Source organism: Xenia sp. Carnegie-2017, unplaced genomic scaffold, assembly GCF_021976095.1.
Source record: "Xenia sp. Carnegie-2017 unplaced genomic scaffold, XeniaSp_v1 HiC_scaffold_6, whole genome shotgun sequence".
Classification (NCBI taxonomy): Eukaryota; Metazoa; Cnidaria; class Anthozoa; order Malacalcyonacea; family Xeniidae; genus Xenia; species Xenia sp. Carnegie-2017.
The window spans coordinates 9983018-10005570 of NW_025813526.1; the positions used below are offsets into that span (position 1 = coordinate 9983018).

Below are 22553 nucleotides of genomic sequence, written 5' to 3' on the forward strand. Positions count from 1 at the left end.
AAACAGCTTAATGTCATAAAATAATTTCATTTTAACTTAAAGCTAGTCTTGAAATCTGTCAGTTGTTTATTATAAAAGTGGATACTGGCCCATATGCCTTGCAAAAAGAAATGAAAATCGAGAAGAAAATTAAGAAAACATGAGGGAAAATTATTTAATGTCACTGTGTCATTATTTGCTCCTCTTTTATCTGGTATAAAATGTTGTAGATGCAATGAAAATAAAGCTGTACTGAGATACAGACAATGTGGTGTGTTGAGATATATTTGTAGAGAATGCACTGATGATGTTTGAGAGAACAATCCTCTCCTTGATCGAACAGTGTGTTAGGATAAATATTTTCAATATATCAAGCCAACACAATCCATTTCATCTGATGGAAAGATTTGCAGCATTGGTAAGTATAATGTACATACTATTGACTTTTATATAAATATTTGTTTTTTGTGTTGTGCCCAATGTGAGAGAAATGTTTTTCAGTGATGATTCTGTTATCTTTGGAGATCAATTAAATTCCATCCTTTACCCACTTTCATGTCAGTTGTGTAATAAATCTATTATCAAACTACCAACAGTTCTCTTGTGATAATGATCACTTGGGAAGGTGAAAGTGTCCTTATGTAATTTTTCAAATAGCAAATTTGTTGTATGGATGTACATATAATGCATCTTGCTAAAATCTAATTTGTTAAGGGCTCATTATGTTAGGCACATTTAGAAAAGTACATAGCCAACAGGTTGGATGGTACACTATTTCAAAAAATTTAGATTGAAACTAAAAATTTCAAATCATCGATGAAGTTGCTACTTTCTTATGAAACCCCAAGATTACATTTCTTTAAAGCGCATGTTTTCAGCACTGTACTGGTTATATTTTATTATATTTTATCTTCAACAGGACGATTTGATCTTAATTGGTTCACTTTACATGGCTCATCTTGTCATTGGAAGTGGTCATCAATTTCTGTTAACAGTATAATTGAGAGTGGCTGGTTGCCTGGTAGCCCTTAAATTGTTTATCACATGTTTTCTCAAGATATTTTTAGTTTGTGGGATGCATTTAGATAGAGGATGCCTGTGTCATTACAATCTGCTTTTGTAAGAAGTTTGGAAGATATTTCCAGCTCTAGAGGAATAGACATTAATTTTTATGCTATCTACATATCTTTCTAAGTGTACTTTTTGTTTTTTTTATATTTTTTGTCTCGCATATCAAAAGCTACAAGACATAAATCTTTTTTTCAAAATAATCCTTTCTGATGATTTATTTCTGTGAATTTGGGTGAATTCTGGAAAGTACAGGAAAAAGTTTGTTTAAAATTTGTAACAAGCACATTATGTTCATTTTTGTAGCCTTCATATAATGTGTATGTTTGAAGTACGAGAACTATATTATAGTACAGTTGGGTTTTTCATATAGATTATAATTGTGCTATTTTTCGATGTGGAACTGGCTTCATCACGGTAATGTTTTCAATCCAGTCATATTTAGAAAATCGTCTGATAAATGGAGCTATTGCCAACATGATATTGATTTTCTTCATGAGCAGACATGAAAAATTGCCCTCCTTGTTACATTGATCAACATTCATGTCATGTTGATGGAAATCAAAATATGTACAGATTCAGCAAACTACCAAGATTTGTGATATTGGATGGCGAATTCGCAAACTTGCAAAATTGTAATTACCCTTTGTAAAGACTTCAGATACTTGAATATATTAATAAATTGAACCAACTTTAAAGTGCTTATATTACGAAGTTTAACCCCTTTTTATGAGCTTAATTAAAAATATGGATTATTTGAAGAACAATGACATGTCGCTGGACTTTAACAGATAAATATTAGGTCCTTAATTTTGCCTCCAAATTCGGGTACTATTTGCAAATTTTTTCCGACGCCTTATTGATACTTGTGACGTGGATAGTTGAACACGTCTGTTTCCGTCATTATAATATTGTTTTATATGAGGTGATTTTGTTGTCGTTTTTCTTGTCTTAAAAACAAATAATGACAGTATTTTCAAGAAATATTGAAAACAAGTTTTCCGAATGTATGGCCTCAAATCAGTGCTCAGATCAATCGAATTCAATGTCTGAACGCGTATCTGATTCCATTTCGGAATCCGTTGGTTACGTCGAGCATTTAAGCGACTTCGCATAAGACGATGAACCGCTCGCAGGAGATGGTGATGAAGTGCATACTCCAGATGATCACGATGGAATTCTCCCGCGACATTAGAACAACGAAGTGATGGCGTAATTCCACTCGGTGAATGATAAGTTGTTGTTTTCTCCTGTTTGTAATATACATAAAGTTACTTTATAAACCACAATGCTCACGTTTCTGGTGTAATTGTGAATGCTGTCATACGATTTGTTAGAAGGCGCATTACAGTACAGATAATGTAAGAAATAGGACCAGCTTTGCAGAAAATGACATTCGATGGCAGCATTGAGAAAATATTGCATAGCACATCATGCCAATTTGGGCCTTTAGTTCATGAGGCTGTCCTTGACAACGTCGGGCCACTGTTGAGAGATAGGAATGGACGCTTATTGCCGCCAAGCATCACAATCATTAAATATAAGATTGTAAATTGTATGACAAACAATGTTATCATCAACATTGTTTCATCAACAATAACACTGGTCAACAGCAAATTTGGTGTCTCAGTTTTGTAAACTGATTTTGGACAAATTTGATGTGCTGAGTCCAAAAATAACACTATTTTTGCTGGGTCAGGTAGAGATTTTAAGCTATTGTTAATTTTCTATTTTTTAACTTTTAAATACCAGAGAAAGGTACAACAGAAGTACTATCCATTTACCTTTTAAAGTTCTATTATCTGAACAAATTTGAATATTTTAGCACTAGCAATACAAAGAAGAAAGCATTTGAATAGGCAATTATTGATTGAATTTCAATTAGGGAGTTTAGGAATATTATTATGGGATATTTAAAGATAAAATAAGGCTTTGTTTAGCCCATACTGGAATTCAATGGTAAAACTTGTTAAAACAAACCAACATATTAATGTAAGTAAAAAATAATAAAAAGTAGAAATAATAAAAATAAGCCAGATGTTTTTTGCTATGGTTGTGGTGAATACACATTTGCACCAAATCGCATACTGTCAACACCTTTATCAAGCGCGTTTACTATGCATATTTTGATATGAAGCTCGGCGATCAAGACAAACTTGGGCACCTCACATGGTTTGCAAAAGATGCAAAGAGCATCTCCGTCAATGGAGCAAAGGCACGTGGAAAGTCCATGAACTTTGGCATCCCCATGATTTTGCGAGAGCCTTCAAATCATGCAACAGATTGCTACTTTTGTGCTATCAATGTCATGGGAATTAACAGAAAAAATCGCACAACACTGGACTATCCCAATCTACCATCAGCTATGCGCCCTACTCCTTATAGTAAAGAAATTCCCGTACTTGTATATGAAGATACAAATATTGAAGAAAGCAGTAGTAGCCAGGATGAAACTGAAAGCATTGCTACTACCGATGATGCATCCTTTCCGAATGACAATGATGAGCAGCCAAAATTGTTTTCTAAAAACGAACTAAACGATCTTTTTCGCGATTTAAAATTTGCCAAAAGACTCTGCCGAACTTCTTGCATCTCGTTTAAAGGACAAGAGCATGCTAAATGGTAATGTTAAGGTAAGTTTCTTCCGTACCATGCACCAGGAATTTTTAAGATATTTTGCTCAAGAAAAAGAATTAGTCTATCGCAATGACATAGTAGAGCTACTGGAACATATCGGCGTACCTGAATACAAATCAGAGAACTGGCGACTTTTTATAGACAGCAGCAAAAGGTCTTTGAAATGTGTGTTGTTACACAATGGAAATCAATTTGCATCTGTGCCATTGGCACATTCGACAACATTTAAAGAACAGCATGAAGCAATTAAGTACGTCCTAGAAAAAATTTCTTATGACCAACATAAATGGCTGATTTGCGTTGACTTAAAAATGGTCAACTTCTTGCTTGGTCAACAGTCTGGATTTACCAAATACCCATACTTTTTATTCCTCTAGGATAGTAGGGATCGTACTCATCATTACGTGAAAAAAGAATGGTCAGTACTTGAAGAGCTTGCAAGTTGTAGAGCAAAAAATGTGATAAACAAGCCTCTAGTTGACAGGGGACGTATTTTATTTCCTCCACTGCACATAAAGTTCGGTTTGATAAGGCAATTCACTAAAACTTTGGATAAAGATGGACGGTGCTTTCAGTTTCATTGTAAAACCTTCCCAAATTTGTCAACTGAAAAATTAAAAGCTGGTATTGATCCCGAAAATCTTGGCTCTTTAAGCGATGAGCAAGGAGAGCGCTTTCACCATGACTTAAGAGAAAAGTGGGACATGGTGATGATGGCGGACTACTGTTGGAATTTAAAAAGAGATCTGCAAGCACCAAAACATTCGCGACAATCAAAAAAAACGAAAATATAGACCGTAATAATGCAAACATTAAGTTTTCATTTTTAGTTACATGTACTGTACATGAAGTGTACATGATTCTTTCTTGGAATACTGCAATTTTATCATAAAAACTTACATTTTGTTTTGAAACATCTTGAAAACATTGTTTTGAAAAAATATAACTAAAGTCGCATAATTTTAAATTCAAATTTGCAAAAAATTTGACCTCCGAGAGCAAAATGAATGTTATTTCTACATTTAGCGTAGCAAAAATATAGTAAATCAGTCAAAAAATCTCAGACACCTTTTAAAAAGTTTCTTTTTGTTGACCAGTGTAATTAGTCTAACCTTTTTATTTACTTCAGGTACTTGAAAGCTGTGGCATGCAGATGGTTGATGCCATGGTTTTGTGAGTCTATGGATGGGAGAATACTCGGTTTACCTGCTTGTGTTTGCAACTTTATTCAGAAAGCATATCCAAGTGGTAACACAAAGGTTACATACCATCAGAGGGTGATGATGGAAATTCTTTTAATTTGTGCACTGTAGAGACTGTTGATCTTTTGCTGAGTTTAGAATGGTCAGGAAATATGCCTAGATGAAAACCAAGTAGGAGATACATGGATGTACTATATAAGTTGACATGCAGTTTAATGGGTTTGAAACTAGAGTAAACAATAAAAACAAATTGGTGCAACTACTGAGAGGTTAAGCTGAAAGAATTAAATGAAAGAAAATCTTTTCTTCAATGTCAGTCTGGGAAAAAAGACAAAAGAAAAAATATGTGGAATTAAATCATGGCATAAACGTAAAAATGGAAAATAGAAAGCCACATGAACTTATCTTATAAGGTCTTTGCACTTCATTGCACTGCATCCAAAAAGTGCATGTTGAGCATTAAACTACAATAAAAAAATTATTCATGAAAATTAGTTAGTTGCACAATCAGAGCGAGATAGTCATCTTCAATCTGACAAGTATACATACCATTCAATGTTATATTAATACTGTAATCATCAGGAAAGATGTGTATATCAATGCCCAGATAGGGAGGCTAGAGGGTACTATCACTTGTCTAAGGTGAACCCTCGGGCCGGTGGTGGAAGGAGGTGCCTTACTTCTTCATTCCAGACAGGCTCCAAGCAATGTCTGGCCACTGCCCTATCATCTAACTTCAATTTATTCTCTTTCAGTGGATCATTGACCTCGAGGACGTCCTTTCATCGGAGCTTTGCATTTGCTCAGCTCTATCACTAGTAGATGGTACTGCCTCATTGAGAGAACATGTTTCCTTCAGCGATGGCCTCTACAAAACAAAATCGAATTTACATATGACAAAAGAAAATTAATTAATAAGCGTAAACTTACTTGTCTACGCTTTCGATCGGTTATTTAGTCCTGTAATGGTTCAGGAATCCCAGCCACGTCAATGGTTGGGAAAGCATCTTTCTTCCATCTTCTTTAGAGCTTGACTTGTACGCTCAAATTAAGGTCAAAACAAGACTCTTCAAAATGCGCAGAACACAGACACGAGGTAGAGGAAGCCTCAAACCCGGTCTATGTTTACGCACAAAATACCCAATTTTCTTGTCTTTGCGGCTCTGTTTCTTATTTAGAAAACAGATGCATCGGCATTCCTTCGGTTTTTGAATCATTTGCGCAACTAGTTTGATTATAACCGCTAGCAACACAGCGTTATCCTCCGTGTTTCTTATTAAGATTACTACTAGAATACGCCATGTTGATATATGTGTTCAACTTTCTACGTCACAAGTCATTAGCATACAAATCAAAAAGTTCGCAAAATAATTTTGAAAATCTTGACTTTGAACGTACGTAAAATCACTTTCACCATTCCAATTTCAATTATAATTGCAGATTGAAAATCACTGAAACAAAGTCTTTCAATTTAGCTAATAAAAAGGGGGGGCTAAAATTCGTAATATAAACACTTTAACAAGTCCAAGAAAAAGACCTACTGCTCATGTTTGATTCTTTACCTGCATTGTTGGGTTTATGAGTGTTTGTGTGATAAAGTGATAACTTACTTTTACCACAGGGTCCAGTCTAGTGTTATTATCGTGTTGTATTGATTGCAAAGAACAGTTTTGTGCACTCTCGTTTATAAAGTCTTGCTTTAAAAGTCAATTCACATAATGTGTTATTAAGTAGGATTGAAAGGTAGTAATCTTATATTAGGTTAAAGCATTTTTTATAGAACGAAAATTATTCTTGTTGTGACACCGATGGAAAGCTGCAGAAATGGTCTCCAAATGAAAGAAAAACTAAGACGAGACTGCACTTGAAGTTGCTGGATGCAGGCACTCGATTGCTCAAGCTACCTTGAACATGTTCAGAGAAGAAATTATTGGCTATGCTCACTACTTGCATATGAATTTTTACAACCACTTGTTAAATAGTTGTGGGAAGATATTATATGCAAATATTGGCCGTTGGCTCTACATGTTTCATCGGAAGAAATCGTAATGCTTTGAGAAATATTGCACCAGCACTGTCTATAATTAATGGAAATCACACAGTTGGTCATGTCAAGTATGTTACATTCGTAAGTTATGATTGTTTACCCAATAACTCTTAAGCCAAATACCACATACGCCGACGATACTGCTCTATAAAAGATTTTATGAGACGAAGCGTGCTTTATAAACTGTAATAATACTGCATTTCACCAACTAAAACCGTAGTTACGTAAATCTGTAATGAGTTGTCATAAATGAATAATCTTTTCACCCTTCTTCGGTTATTTCGTGCAGAAGATGCAAAGTGGTACGGCAGCAACTGCTGGCGAAGACGTTGAGCAAATAAACTCGTAATTCAAGACTTGGCTCGACTACCAAAGATATGACGGCCTCCCTGAGTATTACTTTTCTGATCTACCTATCAACTCGTTTTTAGTGCATTAGTCCAAAACTATTTTGCACATTAATGGTTGTACATACTAAGGACGAAGAATTAGAATGTATTAATGAACATCAGCTGAGTTAGAAAAAGCGAAAAAAAAATTTTAAACTTGGCAAAATAACTTGTTAACCCTTTAAGTCCCAGTGTCCGATATATCGGACACCACGTGCCAGCGCTTCTTTTGCCCAGCTAACTCATAAACGAAAGCCGGACATGCGCTTTAAAGTACACCATTCGATTAAGGAGGTGTTTGCGAGCATTTTGATATATAGTTTGTCTAAGAAACTAGTTTTGATCGATTTTTTGTGAAGTTTTTAATCTTGCCCTTTAAATTTTGTTTTGGCAAGACATAAACAATGGCGGACAAACCCAACAGCATGAAATTGAACGAAGTTGTAGACGTCCTAGAGCAAGATTATGGTATTTCTTATGATGAAGTGTGTTCGGATATTGATTGCGAGCTTTCTGCCTATTCGAAACCTGATGTTGAAGGTCTGTCTTCTTCTGTGCAAGATGAACAAGTAGAAATCCTCAGCAACGTACATGATGTCGACCTAATTGAAACTGATGAGGAAGAGGAAACGGTCGCTCAGTCTGGCAAAATACTGGCATACAAATTTTCAAACACTAAATGGTCGAACGATAAAGACGAGGGAGAAATACGACGTGGTGCTTTTACCCAAGATGTTGGTCCTGCTACTATTCTTCCAGAAGGACTGTCTTCGGAAGGACAATCTGTCTTTCGATTCAAAGGACCCATTACTGCAGTAACATGGATGGACAACCGTGTTTTGAATATGGTTTCATCTCAAGCAATACCATCTGATACTGCTACAATTGCAATAAAGCGATGAAAGAAGGATGGCAATACAGATGATGTTCAAATATCATTGTATCATACAATGGGTGGAGTTGGCGGGAATGACCAGATGAAATCATATTATGGTATCAACTGTAGGTGGAAGAAATGGTGGCTGAGAATATTTTTTGAACTACTGCACAGATGCATTGTAAACAGTCACATCCTGGAAAGGCTGTCATCAAACCATAACATGAGGAGTTCAAAGAATTTCCGCCTAGAAATCTCCAAACTTCTTATTGGGGAATTTTCTTCTCGGACACATGTTGTTCGACCAGCTATTGAATCGCCTGCTAAATTTCGGGATATACATTTTCCAAGCATAATTCCATCCAACAGCAAAGGAAGACTAAGGAAAGAAGGTGCAAAGTATGTTCCACAAAAGAAAAACCAAAAAGGACTTCCTATTTCTGTGAAGACTGCGACGTGGGACTATGTGTAGCACCTTGCTCTAAAATTTTCCACACCAGGCAGTAGTTTTTCCAACAGAATTGTTGGTAACTATAAGCATGGTATTAACAATTACAAGTTTTATGAAATAAAACCCTAAGTTAGTGCAACCTATAAGTTTTTTCAAGCTCATAGATAGTTTGAAATTATTTCTCATTTTATTGCTATATTTGCTAGAACGGTACGATTGCAATTTTCCAATTATTTGAGCTTTCTAGTGTCTAAATAAGAAAAATTATACATCATCTGAAAGCTTATAATACAGGCTTTTTTGTGAGCAGTAGTAAGCAATTACATCTAAAGAACATTCCGAGAACTTTATCTTTACATTGAATGTTTTAGTTTGAAAATATTATCACTTTGGCAATTGACACCTTGTGTCGCCATGGAAACGATTTTTATCCTATTTTGAACACTACAATTAAATTCTTCATTATATTAGCTTTAAATTGATATATGAATTGTATGTAGTTTAGTAAATGTTGGCTTTTATTACAACTTTATTTTGTTATTGTTCGCTATTTTATTTTTTCTCTAAAATAAACTTGGGACTTAAAGGGTTAATCAAAAAGGTTACACGTTATATATATCTTCAGTTAATTGTCAAATTTATACTAGTGTGAGTCAATGATTCTAATGTGTGCTACGTACGTGTATAATATGAAAAGAATTTACATTTCCTACTTGTGTATAGGTATTGTTTGAACTCAATACGTTTACTGCGCTAATATAATTTTTTTTCACTGTTTTTCATAATGTGTACTTGTATTTCAAAGACTGAAAGGCAACTTTCATATGCCAGGGACGATTTTGTAAAGTTAAGAAGCGAACTCAATGCCCAGGGTTCAGACTTCGACGACTCGATAATGCAGTGGAATGAAGAAGTTCAACAATGTAAAGGTCAACGATGATCAAATGCAGACATTATTGGGTGATAGGCGTTTCGTTTATGACGCTCAAAACAAAGTGAAACAACTTGAACAAAATCCAACAAGATTACTGGAATTAAAAAGACAGCTCTTCGATGGACATGTGACAGAGAAGCAGCTTCTTGAGCAAGGAAAGTCGCAGCTGGCAAAAATCACATTAGCAAAGCTGCAGAGGGTATTGGAAATGATGTATTTTTCAGTCACTTGACGCACAAAAGAAATAACTTCCCTTGCGGGTGAGATTTGTTGGGATTTTTTTATGAGTAACTGTGAACATTATTTTAAAGTCCGTTGTAAAATTTGAGTAAGTTAGATTTTAGATGTAGGCGACACAAAATGCAAAATATGGAACATTTTTATTTCAGAAAAATTGTGCTTGTAGAACAGGCGCAGAGTACACCGTCCTCGTAGAAATATATAGACTTATATTCATTGGCCACACTACACCTATTTTGTGCCGAATTATTTCAAAGCATTTTGGCAAAATACTGTAAAATTGCGATTTGTCGTTGTTGCGTATATTACAGTTTGCGTACAGTTTGCCACATTCAAAAAATTGATTGTTATTCATTCACCAGACTGTTAATCAGAAACATCTTCTAAAGAGATATGGTAACGAACTTACCGATAAAATACAGCCTAACTTTGTTTTTTTCGTGCGGTAAAAGCCAATCCTAGCTATTAAGTCTTTGGTTCTTTTGTACTGCAAAGTGAAACATCGTACGCTAGTGCAGAGGCTCAAGAAGTTATAAATGGCTAGAACAACTAGTAGATCCTGCGTATTTTTTGATAAATAACACTGAAGAGGAAATGTCGGTGATTAACCAAGTATTCCAAAAAAGCAACAAGAAACCGGACGAAACAGTAAAAATCGTCACATTGCCATACATAAACAGAACATCAGAAATGACAGCCAGACGTTTTCAACCATTCAATATTAACGTCGCCCACAAACCTACACAAAAATTCAAATCATATTTCATCAAACATAAAGACAAAACAACAATTCATGATACAACTGACGCGATCTACATGATACCATGTAAAGACTGTTCAAAGCAATACATAGGACAAACATCTAAGAAAATCGAAACAAGACTCACAGAACACAAAAACGCCATAAAACAACGAGATCCGAACTCACTACCGGCAGAACATACCCGCGGAAACAACCACACACTCGACTGGACACAAACTCAAGTACTAGGACGTGCACACACTAAACACGCACACTAATTTAAAGACGTTTCGTACAGTAAAGACAACGACACAATAAACAGACATATTGATATACCCATCGTATAATCACAACTAAAAAAAAGGATAAAAAAAAGTACAAAGAAAAGCAAAACTACAACACAAACTCTAGTAATATTAACACCAATCATATTAACAATACACCAAAACTCATGGCAACGCATTTCACTCCATCCAATCCCATTGAACCACCCGCTAATCTAATTAGACGTTCTGAGCGTCTACAAAGTAAAAATACATGTATATAGTTATTCGTCATTCTGATGAAGGCTCCAAGCAACTACTCGAAAGCTCAATAAATTTAGAAAAACTTTAACAATTTAGAGAAACTTTCATTTTTTTATGTATATACTAAAGTGTAAAAACAGAGAGATAATTGTAAAAAAGAAATAAATTGTAAAAAACTTAAAAAAATTGAAAAAGGGTAAATTAAAAAATGTAAAAAAACGCAAAATGTGCAAAAAATTTTAATCAATAAAAAACAATAAATTGCATGTTTTTACCATTTAAAATGTTAAATTTTATTTTTTTTTATTCATAGGAATACCAAATAATTTTGGCTCTTCAGATATATTAAAAGTACTGCTATTTGGTTTTTCTAATGTGTTAATTATGTCATATAAATTTTTGTGTATTTTGGTATTTTCTTTCCCCATTTTTCATCAGAACTTCGTTTATTTCTTTTTTATTCATCTTTTTGGATTTCATTTTTATTTCGTCTTCAGTAAATTTGATTTTTTCGTTAAGAATTTTACTATTTCTATCTTCTCTCTACAGCATATATGCGCATGATAAAAAACACACTGTGATGAAAATATTAGCAAATTGTGAAATACAAAGCTTTTTCATCAATATGAATTGGACATTTTTACAAAAAGAACAGTCTTTGTAAAATAGCTTTCGATATTTTTCATATCTAGTTCTATTTTTGTTTCCATTCATTTTTGTCAATAACAAAACTAAATCGAATCATTTATGGAAAATGATGCAATTAAGTGTTCTTTTCTTTTTTCATTACTTTCAGTTAGTTTTTGTATATCCTTTTATTTCTTTTTCTTTCTTCTTCTTCTGTTGATGATTCAAATTCTCTTTAATTCTTCTCTCTCATTACAGAATATGTTTGCATGATACTCAATACTCTCTGTTTGAGTTAGTGCTGGTGATTTTTTATAATCCAAATAAACTTTGTTATTAATGCATGATGTGCTATAAACGTAATAAAAAAAATAAATAAGAGAACTTGCTGTATAATTTACTGATAGGAGTAGACGACATATTGATTTTAGGAGTTTTTTTCTTTTCCTTTTATTAAATATCCAATGATAAAATAATTTTTAGCAATAAAATGCTCTCTATATATTTTTGTTAGCAAAGGCATCGACTTCAGCTTTTTCTCCCTATTAGTTCTGAATAGAAAACAGCATAGTTACAGTTTTATATAAATTTGTAATAGTATAAAGTGTTTATTATATTTTTTCCTTTTTTAAATTCTTTTTGAATTTTTTTCTCTTCTTCTTCAATAAGATTTATATGATTAATAGTAAAATCATTGAAAGATAATCCACTTATGTATTTATAATTATTTGATAAGGTATATGTATATATACATTTACTTCAATTAATCTCAGTTGAAATTCATATATTTTACCCATTGTATTAATACAAGTTATTTTAAGAGTGTTTCTTTTGCTGTTTCTATTACCTCTAAAATGGGACAAAAATTTAAAATGAGCAGAAGCATATCTTTCTGAATGGGAAAAATTTCTATATAAAAAGGACAAATTTTTTTAAAAGATATGATAATCTGTAATGAGAAATTGACATCTTCTATTCATAATTATATTCAGGTTATGGGATGTATTTTAATGAACAATAGTACAATGATTTAAGAATAACCCCATGGTATGATTATAGAAAAAAAGGAAGAGGCGCTCTCCATTTAATTAAATATGAAGAAAAGGAACACGATTTGTCTTTAAAGAAAAAATTGAATAATGAAGTATTTATTTACTTGGATGGATGCTGTTATAAACATTTTTGTTGAATTTTATTATTCATGTATTGTCAATATTGTCGTTGCTAAATGTTATATTAATAACTTTTGGTTTATATATTTGAAATAAAATATCATTAAATTTCTTTCATCAGTTTTGGTTTCGAAATCAAAGAAAAATAATATTGGTGTATGCTTATACTTATTAAATTCTAAAGATTTGATGGGGCATTTATGTTTCTTGTCCAAATATTTTGTACAATGAGCACAATATATTTTTGACAATCATGAAAAACAACCAAATTTTTTTAAAGAAGAAAATTCTTATAGCAATTTTATTACATGTATTACAAAAAAATTTTGTTACAAGGAGTGATCTTAACAGTGTTCTTATTTTTAAACAAAATATTTAACAGTTATCTTTAAAAACAATCTGTACATTTCAAAATCATGTTGCATTCTGTGCATTGATTAGAAAAGTTTTTTCTTTCTTGCAGTTAGAATAACATTTTAAATATATTTGTTAGTTTTTACATTTATGAGAGTCCACATACTCGTCAGGTTTAAAGCAAAACAAATCTAGGTTTAGTTTAGAAGATTAGGATATCAGATTAAGTCATGCTGAGAATCAGTTAACAATCTAAATACCCTTACTACTTAAGTGAAAGGATTCGTGATTAGTCACTCTTGATTAATAATTTGTTGTATTTAATTTATCTTTAGAAAAATCTACCAAATGAAATTATCTTTTTTACATAGTTTTCATAAATTATATGCAGTCGGTTTATGGAAACACTTCCTTCAGTTAATTTATCTTCTTTATAAAATGTTTTAACTTTGCCTACAATAACTATTTCATCAACTGATTAATTTCAATTTTTTAAAAATTTGGATAGTTTATAGTAATTATTACTTAACATTTTTAGAATAATACAGCCACAGCAAACAAGTATTAATTTAACTTTTTAAATTGTCACACTTACTTTAAAAAATGCCATTTCCGATTTCTCTTTTAAGCTTCAATACTGGGCGATTTATCCCCCCCTCTGCTATAGTCATCAGGATTTCATTTATAAATAAGCTTTTTGCTTTGTTTTTCCGAATTGGACTTTTTCCTAGATGAGATTTTCTCATTTTTATATTGATTTGGAAGAATCATAATACATACATTTTTTCCAATCATTATTTAAATATTTTGATATGTTACTTTCTAAATTATGTTCAAATAAGCCTAATAATCTTTGTGTAGAGAGTTCCTTTAAATGTAATGGAGCTTTTTCAAAAAACCTGCTAGTGGTGTTAGATTATGAACTTTATTCAAAAGAATAGTATTGATTTTACAACAACAAGATATATATGCACAGGAAGTATGTAAGATCGTACGATTGTCACGTGTTCACTGATCTGTACTTAATGAACTGAATTAACATTAACTTTAACAAATGAAATACTTTATTTTATATTGTATCATGTTAACACCCCCACTCAGACTCAGCTTGCTTATGATGAGTCTGCTATGTGGTTAACTAAATCCCTAAAAGTGTTGCTCGATGTTTTTCTACTTTGACTCGAGATAATGACTTTGTAAGAATATCTGCTGTCATTTCTTCGGTTGGAACGTAACTGATCTTTATTTCCTTAATTTGTACTCTTTCTCGAATGAAATGTAGTTTCGTATCGATGTGCTTTGAACGTTTATGCATTACGGGATTGTGACACATCTTTATACAAGATTGGTTATCTTCCCAATGTTGGTTGGTTTCTTCATTGGATAACCTAAATCTTTCATTAGTGCTCGTAGGTATATTGCTTCTTGTACAGCTGCCGCCATAGCTTGATATTCAGCTTCGGTTGACGAAAGTGCTACAGTTGCCTGTTTCTTCAATTCCCAGCTGATTGCACCTCCGTTCCCTTCAAATTTGAAGTAATATCCTGTAGTTGATTTGCGATCATTGAGATCACCACTCCAATCTGCGTCTGAATCATTAACGATATCGAGATTGGAATTCTTCAAGAATGTTAATTGTAAATCGATATTTCTTTAAGATATCTTAATACGTGCTTTGCTGCTTTCCAATGTGATATGTCTGGTTTATCTAGGAATCTTGATAGCTGATTAACAATGTGAAGGATATCTGGACGGGTTTGTTTACCAATAAATAGTAATGATCCAACTGAACTTCTATATAACTTTGCATCGACTAACTTCTGATCGTCGTTGCTCTTGATTAGCTTCAGATTTACTTCTAAAGGCGTTGCTGCTGCTTTACAATCACTCATATTGAATTGTTGAAGAACAGATTCGATGTATTTCTTTTGGTCAACGGTAATCTTGTCGTGAGATCGTAGAATTCGCATTCCAAAGAACCAGTGCAGTGTGCCACGGTCGTCCATCTTGAAATTTTTGCTCAACGTTGCTTTGATATGATTAACTGCTTTTTCACTCGTACCAGCCACTATAATATCGTCTACCCAAACTAATACGTATGAGGATGTTCCATCTTCTTCTTTTCTCACAAATAAACAATAATCGCTGCAGCTACGTTTGAATTTTTCTTTAATAAGACCAATTCTTTGCCGCTTGTTACAATCCATAGATTGATTTGTTTAGCTTGCAAACTTGCTTTCGTCCTGATTTTGCTTTCTTGGTAAAACCTTCTGGTTGTTCTAGATAAATTTCTTCTTCTATGTTGGAGTGAAGGTATGCTGATTTAACATCCATCTGGCCAATATGTGGACAATTTTGTGCTGTCTTTGCGAGCGGGGATTCGAAAAGTTTCGGGTTTACATGTTAAAGCGTAAGTATCGAAAAAGTCTAAGCCTTCGACTTGAGCATAACCCTTGGCTACATATCTTGCTTCGTATTTGTCGATTTGACCATCTGCTCCATACTTTACTTTATACACACATTTTCCTGGTAAGACTTGCACATTCTCTGGTTCGTTCACTATTGTCCATGTGTTATTGTCCACTAGTGAATCATATTCGGCTTTCATCGCTTTTCTCCAGTTTTCAGCGTGCGGTGTATTAACTGCTTCACGATAAGACTTGGGTTCTTGTACACTTTCTTCATTAGTTGTGTTGAACGTATAGTATAATCCATACCTTTCATGGTGGCCGCCGATTTCTGCTTTCTCTAGGAAGCCTGATTTCTTCCTCTGATTTTCTTGATCTTCTTGCTGATGTTGAACAGCAGGTATCGGTGCATTATTTTCCCCCACTTCATCTTGAATCGGTTCTTTTGTTTTCTCATCTTTCGAACGATCATCGTCGAAATCCATGTTGGGGCTCATGAGATTTGGTTGTTCTGGATTTATCGTATCTTTTGCTGAAAAAGTTTGAATTTCACTTTCTTTAAAGACAACATTGCGTGCTTTGATGACTTTCATTGATTCGAATTCTTGCAGGATGTAAGCCGTGCTTTTGTCATCATAACCAATAAATTTTGCTTTTACAGATCTTGAATCCAATTTCGTTAGGTTGATCTTCCTTTTCATGACGTATGCTGTGCAGCCAAAAGAGCGTAGATGATTTAATCTTGGCGTTTTTTCTGTGAATAGCTCGAAAGGACTTTTACCTTGCTCGCTGTTGGCAGTAACGGTGAGATTTCTGATATGAAATGCTGTGGATAAGGCTCTTACCCAATAACGTTTTGGTAACTGTGCTTGGATTAATAGACATCGTCCCATTTCAACTAGAGTTCGATTATAGCGTTCGGCAACTCCATTTTGTTGCGGGGTTTCGGGTACTGTAAATTCCTGCTTTATTTTTGATTATATGCAGTAAGCTTTGAATTGCTTCGATGTATACTCTGCTCCATTATCGCTTCTGAATTTTCGAGGTAATCCTGATTCTGCTACGTACTCTTTAAATTTTTCGAATGCTTGTGCTTTCTTGCTCATGAATTTAACAACTGCATACTTCGAGTATTCGTCTACAAAGGTAATTGCATATCTGCATCCACTGAGGCTAGGCACTTCAAATGGACCAAGAATATCTGTGTATACCAATTCGCGTGGTTTCTGGGACTTATTGTGCGCTTCTTTAGGTACAGGCTTGCATGATTGCTTTCCAAGTGCGCATGTTTCACACATTTTCTTTAATTTGTCTTCGCAGTTAACTGTGCGTTTGACATCATCTTTGTTCAAATGTCCAAGGCGTTGATGCCACAGTTGAATATCTCCTTTGATTTCTCTTTTATTCTGGTTGCTTGTAATGGAATTACAGGAGCTGGATCTTTGGGATATGATCTCCAGATAAAATAAACCTGCATTTTTGTTTAGAGCAATTGCTGGACCATGATTTAACATCAACTTTGCTTCACACTCTTTGAATATGAAATTATGTCCAAATTTGACAGCTCGGTTGACAGAGAGTAGGTTGACTTCCTAATTTGGCACATAAAGGACATTTCGCAGTACCATCTCTACTTCTTCTCCATCTTTCAATAGAAGCTTTACTGGTACGTCACCAATACATTCGATAGGTGTTTTCCCTTTGGATCTTTAACATTTTTGGTATTGCAAGGTTTTAAGTTGTCGAATAGTTCCTTTTTAGTAATGATGTGATCTGTGCAACCGGTATCAATGATGATATAATTCAATCTTCTACTGTTACTATTTATTCCAGTGCCACTGTTCATGCATTGAGAGATGATGAGAATGAATTTGGTCGTCTTGTTGAAGGTTCTTCGGTTTTACTCTGACTCCTACATGCTCTTGATAGATGTCCCTTTTTCTTGCACTTTGAACAGAAAGCTGAACTTCTTTTACTACATTGCTTGGCAAAATGACCAGGGAGTCCACAAACATAACAAGTTCCTTTTTGCTTGATTGGGGCTTTGTTTTTGCCTGATGCATTTCCAGAATGCATTGCTTTTGCGCTATATTCTCCTTGGTTTCTTTGGATCCAGCTATCCTCGTAATTCTGTAGTCGAGTTCTCAGTTTTGAGAAGTTAGCTGTTGGGTTGAAACTTTCTTGAACCACGAAGTGTTCAAATTTTTCTGGAAGTCCATTAATGACTAGAGCATTAAATAGTGTTTCGGATATATTTTCTCCGGCTTCAGTGAGTCGAGACATTAATTCTTGTGATCGTATGAAGTATTCGGATAAGTTTTCACTTTCACCTAATTGTAATCGAGATATTTGTCGAACTAAACTTACTACAGTTGCTTTTTCTACGTTAGAAAATCTTTGTTGCAGTAGACGCCATGCTTTTGCACCGTCTCCGATACCATCTGGCGACAAGCAGTCATGTCGTATGTATAAAAGTCTGTGGTTGTCAAGAGCTAATGCAATATGACACCATACCGTGTTGTTTCTTTCCTTGATTTCATCAAATCGCTGATTTCTCTATCGTACTTTTGTTTCCCATTCAGCCCTTTGCTCACTTGTAGCGTCGACTGTTAACTGTGTAACCTCTTGAGGTATGACGTCTCTCCCAATGACAGCTTTGTACAAACCTTTCGTTTGCATATATGCAGTAAATTTGTGCTCCATGCCGGATAGTTCTCGGCTGTTCCATCGAATACAAGCCACTTTACTGTTTGACTATCCATAAATACGGTCTTGTACTATTTCTGTACTATTGCTGAGCTATTTCTGGGCTATTCCTTGGGCTATCTGGGCTACTTCTGGGCTTGCTGGGCCCATAACCTGTTAGATTTTTAACTTTATTCAAAGAATAGTATTGATTTTACAACAACAAAATATATATGTGCAGGAAGTATGTAAGATCGTACGATTGTCACGTGTCCACTGAGCTATAACTAAAGCACTGAAATAACATTAACTTTACAAATGAAATACTTTATGTTATATTGTATTTGTTAACAAAATAGACAATAAAAAATCAAGGTACAAAGATTTGCAGAAAGCTTAGTAAACTGGTGTTATTTAGAAATCTATAGAGCTATTATATTTATTTACAATATATCTGTTGTGATATATGTTGTATGGGAGTTACTGGGCACATTTTTGTGCTTTCGAAGTTTTAGTCCAATAAATGAGAATTTATGCCTGTTCCAAGACGAAAGATTAAATTGAAAAATCTAACTTTAAATTTAATATTGTGTCTTGGTGTCTAATTATATAATAAATACGAAGCCTTTTACAAGACGCAATGTCTGTGGTTGGCTGAGAAATAGTAATACTAAACCAGTCAAAAGACTCCTTGTCTTTCGTTGCCTGATGATAATCATAACATAATTATGAGGATTTTTTGATGGTTTATTTAAAAGAAATCTATCACAAGCTTGTGTTATGCAGAATACAATCAAGATGACCTAGATACTGTATGTTTTTTATCATTGTTTTAGTTTGAACTAACAGAAACACTTTACCCACTTATTTATGTGCTTTTATCTGTAGCATGTGCTTCACACGAAAAGCAGCCACGCACAATAAGTTTGTTTTGGAGGTGGAAAAACTTTAAAGATCTACATTTCTTTCATTGTGTTCTTCTCTAACACTAGGTAAGCTCATTGTTGCCATTTTTTTGCACAAAAACTGTCATCGTCTTCTTTTTTTTAAAGGAATAATTTTAAAACGATTATTTTGTACGCATTTACGGCGTTTTATCTTCAGCGTTAAATTTGTTATCCGTTAAAACAATGACGATAATGTTTTTGTTGCACTGGGTAAGTTCATATTTTTCAAATTGCTTTTCACAAAAAAACTATTCTCATTTTCCTTGTTCAATTTTTTGAGAAATTATTTTGAAACGAACATTTGCTAAACGCTTACAACGTTTTTTTATTCGTGGAAAACATTTGTTGTGTTTTTTTTTCAACCAAGAACAAAAAGCAAAACAACGAATAGAAAATATCAAGCAAAGGACGGAAAAGGAAGAAGTAAGCGCTGACGTGATATTTTAAGATGACTTGCAATTTTACCATCGTACTATAGCAATTAAAATTATAAACTTAACTATATTTGTTCGTATAAGGAATAACTACGAAAGAGAAATGGGTATGTAAAGTTTGTATCTTAAAAATAGAAATAAAATATACAGCTTGTTTGCAGAAATGAATAATATTTTCAATTACAATGAAAAAACATTATATTTAGTTTGTTATAGTGGAAAGCCATAAAGAAATTATTGGTAAGATACGAAGTCAATCACAGTTTACATAAAAATATAGTGAGCATTTAAAGGCATCATACACATTTCAAGTATGAAATTTTCACATTGAATTGTTTCGTTGTTTCTCTTTCATGCAGATTAAGAAGTGATTTGAAGTGGAAGTGGTACTGTTTGTTTTCAATAATTAAATGAGTTTCTCATCATATATTGTAGTAATTGTTATTGATAAGCCAATTTTTTGTTATTTCAGATTTATTAACGACTGATGAAGAAAGTAGTAAGTGTACTGTGATTGAAAAAAATTCAAATTCATTAGTTTGTAAGCCATGAGTTTTCAATAAATGTCTGATTTTCTTTCAGAGCAACAAAATCAGAATTGCAAAAAAAAGGTTTATGCACATCTTTTTTACTTGCTTCTTTAAAATTCATTGCCATGAACAATTGCCATAACTTTATTTTAATCACAGGAAAAGCAAATCCTCTTCATTATGAAATTCAACATCCATCAGGGGTTTGGAATTTACAATTAGCTACGCCATGGCAATTAGATACCTTCGTTATGAACAACTTAATTTGTTTTTAGGTATATTAAAATAGTAAAATGCGTAGTCCTGTATCAAAGAAAAAATACAAAACCAAATTCAATGAAACGTGTAATAAATCCTTTATTTTCAATTATTATGGTTTTCAACAATTTATGTAACACAAGACTAATAAACAAATAACCTACACTTTAGGTATAGTAAAAATCTGCATAGTAATATAATGGGAAAACATCCAGGTAGTTATTAATTACATGCAGCATTTCTCAGCAAAAATAAAGGTAATTCATCCTATAATCTAGATGGCTGAACAAAAAAGTAGCCGACACGACTGTCATGTAATGAGCGACCACAATTGGACAAACCAAGCCAAAAATTATCTAAACTGAAAAGAGTCATTACCTTTTTTCTCGTATGAATGCGTGTCCATCAAATCCGCAATTTCGCACTGGTTTGATAAACTGAACAAGTACCTCACAGCCTCATTTCCAAATAAAAAGAAGTTGACCACCAAGTTTGTAAGTACTCAATTCAAGCTAAGCGTGGTGGTCAGGAGGCAGTGAATAATAAAAATAATTTTTCAAGTGGAAGTTTTTCATCCAAAATTTACTATTCGCCGCCACATTTTCATACACGTGTCCAGATCCCTTTTTCCCCCTCCAGGTAATTTAATAGAACTCAATAAATCGACCACGGTTTAAAACCACTCTGCGAAACGCGAAATTTTACTGTGAAATGTAAACAAATTTCGAAAATCAAGCAGCAAAACGCCAAAAAAAAAGAACAAAACAAAAATGATTTGCGAATGTACGTGAGTCGATTAAAAAACACTCGAAAAACAGTTTCACTATCCAAACGATACAATTTGAAACGATTTCTTTTTTACTGACAAAATGTAGAAAAGCGAAAGTCAAACCGTCTAAAAACAGCAAAGACCAAAAATAAAACAACTTCGTTTTAGGTGATACAATGCCCTATCATAATCCTTTTAGTAACCTTGCTTCCTTGGTCTTTACTAAGAAATATTGGACCTCTGTCCTTTTGTATAAACCTCTACCTACGAGTTCGGTGTGCACAAAAAGTTTTGAGCTTGATTATAATATACAAATGCTTCATAATATACATGAGAAAATTTCTCAATTCTGTTGACTTTTAACTTCAGTGTACGTACATTTCTTTCAGCAAGATATTCATATCAACCAGCTCGTATATTTCAATTCCGTCGGAGTTTTGATTTCACAAAACCATAGCTTCCACACACACCGATAGAACAAGGAATCTACTTTTAGCAGTGTCATATTTGTAAGCAGAAACATCTTTAAAACGGTGAACTTCAAACCAATTCACTAAAAAAGTTTACTTAAAACTTACGCCAGCCGTTATAATTGCTTTGTTTACACTGCTTTAACTTTCCCGATTTTCAAATGTTTTATTTTGATTGGCTATTAGATCTCTTCTTTGTTTGACTAATCAATAAAGAGCACATTTTTCGAAAATAAATTGCATCGGTTTTCGCTTTTTGCACAGGTGTTTCGCTTTTTGAAACTTGTATTTACGATAAACTGCACTGCTCTTAACCAATCAGAATTAAGAATTTTTCTATGTATATTATTATTGAAAAAATCCAATATCCTCGTGTCTTTATAATTTTTAGGCAATTGCAAAGCCATTGATGAATAAAATCAGATAGATTGTTTTTCATTTCTTTAATTTTAATGCTGTTGACCATTTGTCATAAAACCTGATATGCTTTTTGTCACAAGTGAAAAAAGGGTATATCAATCAGAATGCAGATACGACGTTTTTCACAAGTGACGAAATTGAATGTCCAATCAAGTGCTCGAAAATATTAAGTATATGATTTTTACTTCTCCGTTTTTTTTGAGCATAAATTTCATTACTCGTAAAATAAACGTAGTTATTACACAAAACTTCCCTGCGACATTGTAGAATTTCATTATAATGATACAGCATCAGATGAGGAGCCTTTTGCATAATAAAAAATACTAAAGCACGGATTGCTAAATTTCAGCTTTTGGTTGTTTGTTTGACTGAAAACTTGCAACTAG

The 22553-nt window shown here is 33.5% G+C and overlaps 1 protein-coding gene across 1 annotated transcript; it reads right to left on the reverse strand.

Annotated features, from left to right (window-relative positions):
- Positions 1-17496: 17496 nt before the first annotated feature.
- LOC124457093 lies at positions 17497-18357 on the reverse strand. The gene is made up of 2 exons (XM_047007383.1): positions 18249-18357; positions 17497-18095 (listed from the first exon to the last, which is right to left on the reverse strand). Exons 1-2 carry the CDS (start codon positions 18355-18357, stop codon positions 17497-17499), a joined length of 708 nt encoding a protein of 235 aa, XP_046863339.1.
- Between the last annotated feature and the right edge of the window lie 4196 nt (positions 18358-22553).